Here is a 12,702-nt window from a genome sequence, read left to right on the forward strand (position 1 = left end):
TTTAAGAGGGATGGGAACGTCCTCGACTGCATCCAGCGGAGGGCAACAAAGCTGGTGCAAGGGCTGGAAGGCACGGACTGTAGGGAGCGGCTGAGACTCTGGGCTTGTCTCGTTTGGAGAAAGGGAGGCTGAGGGGCGACCTCATTGCTCTCTGCAGCTTCCTGAGGAGGGGAAGGGGGGAGGGAGGTGCTGAGCTCTTCTCCCTGGCATCCAGCGACAGGATGCGTGGGAATGGTTCAAAGCTGCATCAGGGGAGGTCTAGCCTGGACATGAGGAAGCATTTCTTTACCAAGAGGGTGGTCCAACACTGGGACAGGCTCCTTAGAGAGGTGGTCAATGCCCCAAGCCTGTCAGTATTTAAGAGGCATTTAGGCAATGCCTTTAGCTTTTGGTCAGCCCTAGAGTGGTCAGGCAGTTGGGTTAGATGATCATTCCATCTGAAATACTCTATTTTACTCTATTCTCTTATTCCAAGCTTTTGGGTTTTCAAGACAATCTGTGTGACACAAAGTACCATGTGTAGAGGGAGTAACAGCTACCTGAGTAAAAAGTTGTTTATGTGGAGGACCTGTTCCTTCAAGATTTTAAGTTCTAAGTTTTGGCCACAGACTTTTACGTAGGTTCTAGAAAAACTGAACATAATTCCATCTCTCAGATTAATTATATAGGTAACGCAGTGGGTTTTATTATGATATTTTGTTGAAAGAATATAAAAATAATTTTAACATTTAAAATTACATTATGCATAAATACAAAAGGAAGACTGATACCTTTTCATTTTTAGCAATAAGCACTGAGAGATTCCAGGCACAACCAACTACATATACATTTGAAATACTAAATGACAACAAGAACTATACATTCGTTTATCTGAATATGTGATGAGTCACACATTTCTCCTATTCTTCTCTTAACAAGACTAAAACCATTATTTATTAAAACATTCTGACTGATAACTGTACACTATCACTCCCACTGCAACTCCAACTAAACCATGTTAAATGTTACACTACTTGTAGGAATGATAATCAGTTTGTATAGCGACATAAACATGGGTGAACACTAACGTAGAGCATGACAGCTATGAAAACTATGACTGTAGACTTCTTCAGATTACTTCATTTGCCAACTAAAATACTGCCTCATACTCTGACACAATTGTTAATGATTAAAGGTATTTCCTCAGGATTAAAAAATTCAACAGTTTGATCCCAGTATATGCATCCAGAATCCTACAATGTTCAGTCTTTAAGTGATCTGCTGATTTGGAAGTTATTAACTGTCCTTGCTAGTTTATGTCCTGGTGTTTATTAACATGTTACTAGATAAATAAATTACAAATAATAGTCCCAGATGTGTATAGCACAGACATAGAAAATACCTATCCCAAAACTGCTTTGAAAGAAACTACCTTCCTCTTAGGAAAAAGAAATAAATTGTACTTTTTCATGATTCAACTAATTAACTAACGATTCAACTAATTAATACAAAGTATTTATAGTAAGTCATTCTGAGGAAGTCAGGACATAAACAATCCACAGAATTTTAAGGCCCAAGGTTTTGCAATTAATCTGGATATCCTACAATTCAATTGGTTTGCATCTGCAAACTACCCTCTACCAGCAGCAAAGAAAGCAACTTTATGCAGTATCTTAAAATTCAATACACTGCTGCATCATGTTCAAAAAAGGTAGCTCCTGCCTCTATCTCCACAGGCACCTCCCATTCACAATGCCTTTTATCCACTTCCAAAGGTTTGCCCTTTTAGGCTATAAAGGAAGTGAAATTCTAAAGGAGTTTTCATCACATGCTCCATTATGAAGGAATTACTAATTCATCATATGTGTACAAGAAAGATTAATTTGTTACAGCTAGCTAAGTCCTGGGTACTTGTGACAACTGTACTTACCTAAATAAGGTGTCTACTCATCATGAACTAACCTGAAGCTACAGGATAAATGGACTCAAGGCTTTTGAAAATGTGATGCTTTCACTCTTTTAGGATGCCCCAAACATGCATTATTTACAGTGGCTTTCAATTCTGTTTCAGGACAGATGTCATACTGTTTTCTGAAACTCATGTCAGAGGGTTGTGTTAGACAGACAAGCTAGCCCAGGAGAAAAGCAGCTTGAAAGTGAAATAGTAATGACCACACTAACAGAATTCAGGTCTAGACTTTACAGCTGGAAGAATTAAATTGAAAAGATTTGCATTCCTCACAATATACAAAGCTGTAGCAGGACCTGTAAATAGGTTCTATAAAGTTTTGCTCAAGAGAATGAAACAGAACTATGAAGATAGAAAGGTAATTTTTTAAGTCTGTTGGAATGACAGAAATGTATATATGTAGAAGGAAAGCAAAAATATGTGAAATAAGCGTGGGGTTTTTACATATGCTGAACTTAAAAGAATACTGATAAAACTTAAAAACTTAGAAAAAAGCCTTTTTTTCCCCAAGTTGATTAATTTGTAAATGTAACATCCGAATTTAATATACATTAACAGATTCTAGTCAACATACCTGCTACAAATGCACACCTCCAGTACTCAGCATGTACATAAGGCATGCACACTGACTAATGAATATAATATGTTCTCTAGTGATTGCAAAAGAATATATGGAGTCAACATAGGGGGAAAAAGTGCACCTAAAAGCCATAGGCTGGAAAAATAAAAAAATGTTTGGAGTTTAGGTCAGATTACTTCTTCCTTCCCAAGTTTTCAAATGAAACGTTGCTGCTCATGTTTATCTTCCTTGCTGCAAGTCAAACTGACCAATGCACCATCTCTCCCCAGGATCATCCAGTTATTTGTATACCTCATCTCTATTATATACATCTTCAAACAGATTCTAAACTGTTTTTCTTTCTGATTGTTTTCCCCGTATTTGGTATAAACACTTAAAGGAAAACAAAACAAAAACAATCCTTTGTCAAGCTGATTATAAGGACTTCTAGAACATACACATTCCACCTAACACTGTAAACCACATGGAAACACATTGGAGTCACACCAGAATATCAGAATTGAGAAAATAAAAGGAAAGTTTAGTTCAGATTATTATTAACACCAAATCTGAAAACATGGCAAGGCAGCCTCAGAAAGAGGTAGAGTGGACATTTTAGAATAAAAGTGTATTTACTCAGAAACAAAAAAATCCAGTCCATTAGAAAGGTGATGCCTCCCCCTATGCCACTGCTAATCAGGCTGTTATGAGAACATCAGTAGCAAGTCATCTTGCATCGAGCTTATGCATTTTCAAATAGAAAGAATTAACAGAAATTCTTCTCACAGATTCAAAGATGCTTATTCTTAATATCTTGTGATAAACAAACCATTGTGTTTCTTACAATATTTTTAAACCAGCAATTGGAATGCTACGTTGGAATAAACTGAGTTTCCAACAACACTGCATCTTGATTTTTGATATACTAATACCAGAATAAATATTCAATTGCCAAAACTGGAAACAACCTTTGAGGTGCTACAGAGCTTTTATGCAGAAAACACACCAAAAGCCAATGACTGAAAGCTGAACCCAGACTCTTATCAGAAGAGAAAAAAGCAGCACAGGCACGTGAAGCCAGAACGCAGACAGGGCTGACCTTAGTAGGGTCATTCTCTCTTTTCCTCACATTCCTTGTTTGGTGAAAAGGGCACAATCTCAATTCAAGACATTATAGTGGAGCAGCAAGGGACTCAAGGCAGGCACAGAAAGATGTAAGTTATTTCTGCCACACTGCTAGACTGAAACATCTGGAAGACGGAAGGAGAAGCCATGATGCTCAACAGCTCAGAAGGAGAAACCAAAGCAGGAGGAAAAGTCTTTGAGGCAGAGGTTTATAAAGGTACAAGATCCACAAATCCTCTAAACTTCCCACCCCTCCAGTTAATTCATACCACATAAAAGTTTTTTTAGGAGTAATAGTGATTAACCATTCTTATGACTCATTTAAAAGAAATTAAAAAAAATTATCTGCGTGCTTGTACCCGCCTTTTTTTGCAGAAGACATCACTGTGTTCAGCTGAAAAGTCATAAGTAAATGTCTTCCTCCAGTATAAGAGGTCAGACCAAATGATCTAATGGTTTGTTTTACGCCAAGATGGATTCAGCTAAATAAAAAAAGTCAGAGAAAGGAGGAGGAAAAAGTTCCTCTACCAAGAAAGAGATTAATAAATAAAATCTCATCTCAAACTATTTTCCAAATGATAACCCCTCCACCTTTAATGGACCATTTAAACATTTGTTACTTTTTGTTCTTCAAATAATTCTAATACTTCCACTAAAATTATATTATGAGGATATAATATTTATACTGGGCCTTCTTACTTCTTATTGTTATTGTTCTTCCTCCATTAATGCCTACACATTTTGGGTCAGTACCATCCTTCCTTTAAAGTTAAGAGCAAATTTTGCACGCTGTGCTTACTGCCAGAAACAATAATTTGTGGTGATACATTATATCAATAATAATTTTGCTTTTATTTTCATGCACATCTAGATTTGCACTGAAATAGGATACATTTCTGCAACAGCATGAATGGAGACCTCCTATGGTTGGTGATGACTGATGGTTGACAACTGTAATTGAAGATCAGTCATAAAGCTTGTTAGAAAACAAGACTAATGGATGACAGCCTCTCACTGGCTGACAAGCATAACAACACATTTATTACTAGAAACTATGAATTTTTTAACCTTGTGATATGAAATATGTGATTAGATCATCCTGTTTTATCACAAGAACAATCCTTAAGACATTTACACATGGAAAAAAAATTGGAAGGTGATTTAGATTTCATTACTAACAAGGCAATACAATTTTCTAGTTAGTCTCTTAAACATAGTTGCCCCTTCCTTAATGATAGCTGCCAATAAACCAAATAGACGACTCTTTCACACAGGTTTAAACATGCAAATTCATTTCAAATAGACATCCAGCTAGGGTAAATAACTTTTTGTTCAATGCATTCACAATTTATTCTTGACCAAGCCACATATATTCACATGAAAATGGTAATTCTGGAAAGCTGCTTATCTACCTAACATTTTATATAGAAGATCCAATAATTGGAATGCCTTTCTGTTTTACGGAAAAAATCCTTTTTTAGTAGGGAGAGAAGTAGTATAATAGGCCAGCAAATTATATAATGGGAAGAAGCAATGAAATCAATGGAAATTAAATGAGTAAAGAAAATGCTAAGAAATGTTTTTCATGCATACTAACATAAACTGCTACTGTACATATGTTGGAATAGTTTTAGCAGTGCACAATTCTTAATATTCTGGCAATAAAAACACTGCTATTGGCTACTATAGGTTAAGCAGGACAGCTTTCTTGTAGAAATGTTTGACAGAAATTAGAATGAATTAAATGTTACAAACAAAATGTTAGCTCTTTATTAAACTCAAAGCAGAACTCAGAATTACAGAAAGAAAATAATATGAAGACAGACTTAAAGTAAAAAGTCTCTGAGTCTCTTTTATTGAATTCTGTATAAACCAAACGGCATACCTGGTGAAACATACATTAGATTTTTAAGTTTCATTTATCAAAGAGACAGTTAATAAAATGGACTTATTTTATACATATGACTTTTAACCTGAAACTGGTTTTGTTTGTTTGTTTGTTTTAACTTAAGCTAGATGTATCAGAAATAGGTAACATCAACAATACAATTAATCTGCTTGTTACAGAAGGTAATGTTTTGATCAGTGAGGGTGAATAACAACAAAACAAATGAAGTTATCAGTTGAAAAGAGTAAAAAGAACTAGTACTATACAAAATAAGTAGCACCTTAAAAAACAGAGGAAACTATTTTAGTGTTAAAAATATAATTTAATAATTGTAATTTAAATAGCAGGGGGGTTTTCTGTTCTTAAAGGCAAGTTGATACGGCAGCATAGAAGTTACATGGAGTAACTAAAACAGGACGTCTTACTGATACATGAAGCAAAAGAAAGATGTTGCTGAAGGTATGAACCATGGACTTTGTTAAATTTTGGCAAATTTTACTTCTATTTCTTGGAAAAAAATCAAAACAGTTTTTCATTTGCAAAATATAGCATAGAGATTTGATATCATTCAAATAATTCTATGATACCCAACTTAAAAGTAAGTCTACTACTCTTCATTTGTGTTTACCATATGCATTTAAGCCTCACTTGACTCCACATTCAGTTATGCATTTCCACTGACTGAATTCCATTGTCAGTATATAAAACAAAACTGATAGCATGATACGCAAAACACAAAAGTACATTTGTTCTTATTTGATTATGGAGAAAACCAGCATGATCTCTAAAAGAGGCAATTTTTGTATTAATATGTAGAACAATTTAAAAGAACTAAGGAAACCTAGGAATATTGGTGCCATTTAAGTATTTAAAGAAACACAACACTTCAAATTTCACTCCATCTAGAAGACCTAGTCCTTACTTAGGCCTATAGAAAACTATTTGTTTTGCCTGTGCTTGGGAATCATAAAGTCAGCTGAAAAATTCCATGAAATATCTTCCAAATAAGTAAAATGAGAGACTACTTTAAAGGAAAAAAGAAAACAGTCAAGTTAAAATCTTGATTTTAATTAAATGAATCTGAAAGAGGAATGCTGCATTTTTCAGAAACTCTGTTTTTTATTAGTCATGTAAAATATAGGCAAACATTAACATACACTCTTTTTTATTTTGTAACTCAAATATAAAATTCTCAAATATAGCTGAAAGCACCCACTATGTTACTGGTATTTATACTATTCATGAATTATGACTCTACAATTTTTATTCTCAGAAAATACTACTACACAATTTTTGGATGAAATAATAATTTTTTACATTGTACAAAAATGTTGGGCTTATCCATACCAGCCACCTTAAGAATAAAAATAACGAGATTCTATCAGATCATCTAAATTATCCAATGCTATTGTAAACATTCATCATAATTCCAAATAGAAGAATATTAGATTTTTACTCATTACTTTGGCTCCTAAAAGTAAAGTCCCCTAATTTCACTGCCCTTTTGAGTACTGATGCATCTGTATTATTAATGATGCTTTATCTACTTTACTTTTAAACCCTTCCTACTCTATGTTTCACAATTCTTTTCCCCATTACTTCCAAACCTCTACATCCAGACCAGAATACCCAGAAGAATTAGGTAAAAGTATTCATTAGGGCTATGTAGCAAAGCTAGACTAGGTATAAACCCATTTTCCTAATTGCAATAAGGGCTGACTGAGTAAACTCTTAAGGGAAAGTTCTGTGTTTATGTTTAAGTGTCCACAATATTATTTGCCACAGATGTAACAGAATGCATCTTCCCATAGCATTGTAAGACACTTCCACGATAAGCTTTTAATCTGGAATAGACTTTGGAGACATACCATAGATAAGGAAGAACGAAGTGTTAAGAGGTATACTGAACAATTGGAAATATTTTGAAATAAACTATCAAACCTACACTAATACCGAGCAAACAAACTGAACAAATGCAAGGAAGTTACAGATAACTGTCTGTATCTTACATTACTTAACATTTCCATCTAACATATTTATACTCAACGCTATGTTTTTCTTATGTTTTCAGAAAAAACACAAAATGTTGAAGGATGCTGGTTTAGTTCCCAACCTGACAAATACTCAGCTCAGACAAACTATTATGTGAGCATTCCCAGTGCATTCACTGATATTTCTTGAATGCAAACATTTAACCTATGAAATGTAAATATTTGCAAACTGTCAAGGGAAAGGTCTGCCTTCATGTTAAGTTTTCATGGTATCCCTACTTCTGTATCTTACTTTTATATATATATAATTTTACAAAAAGTACTATGTAGTACTTATTCTGACAACATAGTATTGCTATACATTCTGCCACAAAAACCATCTCAGTCTGCAAGAACATGATTGACTAAGAAACTAGCCTCAAAGATTTTGCATTAGTCTGAAATACTTACTGTTGCTGGGGAGGCCCGCGTGGTATGAGTCACTGAATGACCAGAATTTTCCATTGAATTGCCAATCAGATAGGTCCCTCCTGAGCTGCTAATGAGTTGTCCTCCTGTGACACCCATCTGAATCCCTCCAGTGCCCACCATGCTATGAGACGAGACCACTGTTGTCACCTGTGCAGAACTTCCTTGAGTATCAAAATAATTTCCCCCAGTGTTTTGGCTGTACATCTGGGTTTCTGTGTAAGGATAAGTTGTTGATCGGCTTCAAGAAAACAGAAAGAAAAGAAATTATATGTATTCTTCATTTAGCTGAGGGAAATGTTATAGTTCTAGAAATGTATGTACAATAGCTATAACCAAATTAAATATGATTGACATCTAATCAAGTCAAAGCGCTAACTAATTCAGTGACAATGTTAAACCACGTATAGATCAAACCTTACAGAAAAATTTGTCAGTCTTACCTGAAGAGGAAGAGACAAAAATGACAAAAATTGAGGAGACAGGCAGAAAGAGCTCATCCAATTATTAATATATTGCAAAGCCATTTATAAAGCTCCATCTGTTTTAAAGTTCTTTAATCCAACAATAAAATTTTGAATTTTAGTCAGAAGTTATATATTTTGCTAATGTGCATGTTACAAAACTGCAAACAATTCATACAAATGTCAGCCAAGAGAGTCCAATGTTCAAGAATCCTATGTTGTCTATTGTCTTTAACATAAGATCTTGGCTGAAGCTTGAAATTCTGAGTTCACTGGTATTTTGGGAAATACTGTTATTTTTACAGGGTGAATTCAAAATTGGACATGAATACGTGTTATGATAAAAAACTGCATTTAAGAAATAAAACCAAAACCAGAACTATGATTTGTAAAAAGGTCACAAAGATGAAAGAAGTTAGAGTTATGCAACAGTAACATTTTAAAAATCACTTTCAACTATGAAACATTCATGCCTCATTAACCAGTTTACCCTAGCAAACTATACAACTACTGAAACCTTCTATCATATGTTTCATATTCTTAATCACTTATCTTGAATCATTACTTTTCATAGGTTATAATCTATTTATAGGTTTTGAATGTCTATTTGTTCCCATATACTAAATTTGCTCTTCAAATCAATGTATTTCAAAATTGTTAAGTAAATAGCATTCACTATTTCAAAGGCCATATTCCTCATTTTGGAAAAGTCTATTTGGAAATTTTATCCTGTTCCGTGACTGCTAAGCTTTGTATCTTGGCAAGCATGATAACAGAAAGGTCAAAGGTTAAAAAGTCAGTTTACCCAACTATTCATTTTCTTATTTAAGCATAAAAATCTGCAGTATTACTTGCAATCAACAGGCAACACCATTCTGAAATTCAAAGTTCTCCATTAACTTGGAGTTGTGTATGCTGAAATGCACTTAGTCCAAGTAAATAAATTTTAAAAGAATTATGATTTAGAGAAAAGAGAGGTGTGCCCAATCTCTGCATAAGTCTCCAATTTGTTCAGTAGAATCAAACAAAACACAAAATCATGCAACATCATGCAACTACACAGTCCAACAACAAAATTCTGACACTTTTGTCCAAAAACACAACAAGAGGAGGAAGCAGCATTCATGTTTTATACAGTAAGCTGGTGATGAACACACCTACGCAGGAATTCGAAGTCAGACTTTTTTCCCCCTTTATCTAGACAGGGATTAGTTTCTTATCAATATACAGAAAAGGTCATGGCAATTTACAGTTTGTTGTTATGGATTTTAAATTATGAAAATGTACACAAGATTAATTAATTAGTAAACAATGGACTCAGAGATAATTATTCCTTTTTTACCTTCAGAAAATCATTACTTTTAAAGAACAGATGAACATACAGTACCTTATCAACAACCAAAGTCAAAACTTTTGCTGTATTAACTATGGCCACAACAGTTTCTCCCTTCCTCTTCAGAGACTTTAAGAAACTCCAAAACTTTAGTTTTAAAATCCTAAATGTTTCCTAAGCCTCATAATACATTATCTGCTCTCACCCCTCCTTAAGCTACTTAAACATTTTCCTTTTTATTTTGAGCATTTAAAAAGCAGCCTCGAGATGCAAGAAACTTGAAGTTAATCTAAAAGAAATGCCTTTCAGTCTACTGAAAACAAAGCAAAATAGTTCTTTTAGGGACTAATGCTCAAGCAGACAGTTAATCTATTAACATTTCTTTTGGAGATTTAAAATCGGTTGATCTTTGCATTGTAATAACATAGGTATATATTTAGGTATCATGCAGGTCCTGATTAATCTGTTTTATCTAGCCAAGGTATCATCATGATACCTTGTGATATTGTTTATCTTCTGATAAGCAAGATAATTACTAGAAGAGCTGGTGTTGCATCTGTCACAGAATCACACAATTTACAGAGTGTGAACAGCGCCGCGCAGCAAAGCATGATTTAGGAAAATGTAGTGGTGGAAACTCAGGGGAAACAGTTCATGCAAATGGTCATCAAGGGACTGAACACTGTCATTTCACCCAAAACATAAAACAAAAACTTGGTATCAGTATGAGGTACCAGTAAGGAAAGGAACAAAAGGACAAGGCCATTGTTGATGGTAAAAATAGCTAGAGGAAAAAGACTCTCCAAAAGATGTGAGGAGAACAAATCTCACTTGCAGAAGTGGAATTGAAGAGGCAGTTCTTTGAAGCAATGCAACCCCTAGAGAATGCTTAAAATTACACGAGAAAATTAAGTCATAGACTTGGAGTAGAACAGGGAGAGAAAATGAAATGCTTGTTTGCTTTTACCTTGTTTAGATCTGTATATCATGTATAGTCTCTAAATAAGGACTGATTGTATCAGAACACCTACATCTACTTATAACAGTACTCCGTATCAATGGATCAAGAGCAATCATCAAGGTACACAATGGGTCCCACTCAAAGATAGACACACTTCCCTTTGTTCCAACAACCAGCAGGTTCTTCTAGAACACCTAATTGTTGGAGATGATTAAGCAAATATTTAGCAATAGAGATCAATGGGGTAATTAAAAGTGAGATAAAACCATTATTATTACATGCAATAATAATTGCAACTTAGCAAAGAGCCTTTTAACTTAACCTAAATACAAACTATTTCATCTGGAAATTAAAAATGCAGCTGAATGAGATGATGTTTTGGAAAGCTGTGACTCAAAGGTTTTAAGGTCATTGCATACAATGAAATAATCCCTCAATATAAAAAGCAAAGAGGAAAAATATGATGTTATATCCTTTAGACACACACAAGGGATAACTTGAAATAAGAAAGTGATCTTCTACTTCTCTATAGCACTTGTAACACAAACATGCAATACTTTCTCAAATAATCTGACATACATCGTATAGTCAGTTCTTTCTCATTGCAAAGGTTGTAAAAGTATTCCTAGCTCTTCTTTTCTTCAACAGTTGCATAACCTATTATGCGTTGTTGCTTGCAAACATTTTATAATCATTTCCAAAATATAATGCTAGAAATAAAACACATGGAATTGTGGTATAAAGTTATTAATAAAATTGTATTTTGTGGCACATGAAAACAGAAAGTAACTAATTTCTAAGTTCGGTAACCATCTGCATTACCACAGAAATTAAGTGCAATGTCTTGCACTATATTTTAGACACTTACATAATGTTACTGAGCTTAACTTTTAGAGACACTTTTGTCTCTGATACTGACACTTTGAAGGAAGGAGACAAATAAAAACAATGGCACAGAAAGAGTAAACATTGGTGTTGTCCTCCCTCAGTTTTCAGTGTGCACATGCACACATGGGAAATCATTTATTCCCAGCTGCACCTATTATTTGGTTCTATGTAAATGTCAAGAATCTGATTTATTGACTACTCTAAGTCAGTGTTCCTGCTATCCCATCATGTTTCAGTAATTTACATAGGCTGATTATGATCCCAAATTTTCTTTGAGCAAGTAGTTGATGGGACAGACTTACCTTCCCCATATTTGTATTTGTCTAGAAAGCATCGCCTACAGACTTATGCTGATTTTAGTCATGTCTTAGAAATGTCTGCCTTGTTGAAAGATTTTTTCCATCTGTCCTGGTTTCGGCTGGGATAGAGTTAATTTTCTTCACAGTAGCTAGCATAGTGCTGTGTTTTGGATTTAGTACCAGAAGAATGTTGATAACACACTGATGTTTTCAGCTGTTGCCAAGTAGTGCTCAGACTACTCAAGGACTTTTTGAGCTTCTCCTGCTCGGCCAGGTGCATAACAAGCTGGGAGGGAGCACAGCTAGCACAGCTAACCCAAACTGACCAAAGGGCTATTCCATACCATATAACGTCATGCTCGGGGGGGGTTAGTTAGTTCGGTCGGTTCGTTCCCGTTCAGTCGGTTGCTCGCGGCTCGGGGACTGCTTGCGGCTCGGGACGGGCTGGGCATCGGTTGGCGGGTGGTGAGCAATTGCCTTGTGCCTCATTCGTTTTGTATATTCTGTATATTCTGTTATCATTCTCATTATTACTATTATTATTATTCTCTCTTATTAAACTGTCTTTATCTCAGCCCTCAGCTCTAACCCACTGAGGGAGGGGGGGGAGGGAGCAAGCGGCTGCGTGGTGCTGAGTTGCCAGCCGGGTTAAACCACGACAGTCCTTTTTGGCGCCCAACGTGGGGCTCGAAGGGCTTGAGATAACAACAGACTATCCAGAGAATATTAAGGAATTTATATCTGTTAAACAGTTGTGGGTCACGATTTGATTCATTTG

At 35.0% G+C, this 12,702-nt stretch overlaps 1 protein-coding gene across 1 annotated transcript in view; it reads right to left on the minus strand.

Moving 5' to 3' along the window:
* Nucleotides 1–12,702, minus strand: part of RFX3 (regulatory factor X3) — a 59,026-nt gene that overhangs the window by 28,416 nt on the left and 17,908 nt on the right. The window contains exon 3 of the mRNA XM_009641501.2: nucleotides 7,962–8,220. Coding sequence (XP_009639796.1) covers nucleotides 7,962–8,220 — 259 coding nt within the window. The remainder of the gene's footprint in view (nucleotides 1–7,961; nucleotides 8,221–12,702) is intronic.

This window comes from Egretta garzetta, unplaced genomic scaffold (assembly GCF_000687185.1).
Source record: "Egretta garzetta isolate BGI_Z169 unplaced genomic scaffold, ASM68718v1 scaffold596, whole genome shotgun sequence".
Taxonomy (NCBI): Eukaryota; Metazoa; Chordata; class Aves; order Pelecaniformes; family Ardeidae; genus Egretta; species Egretta garzetta.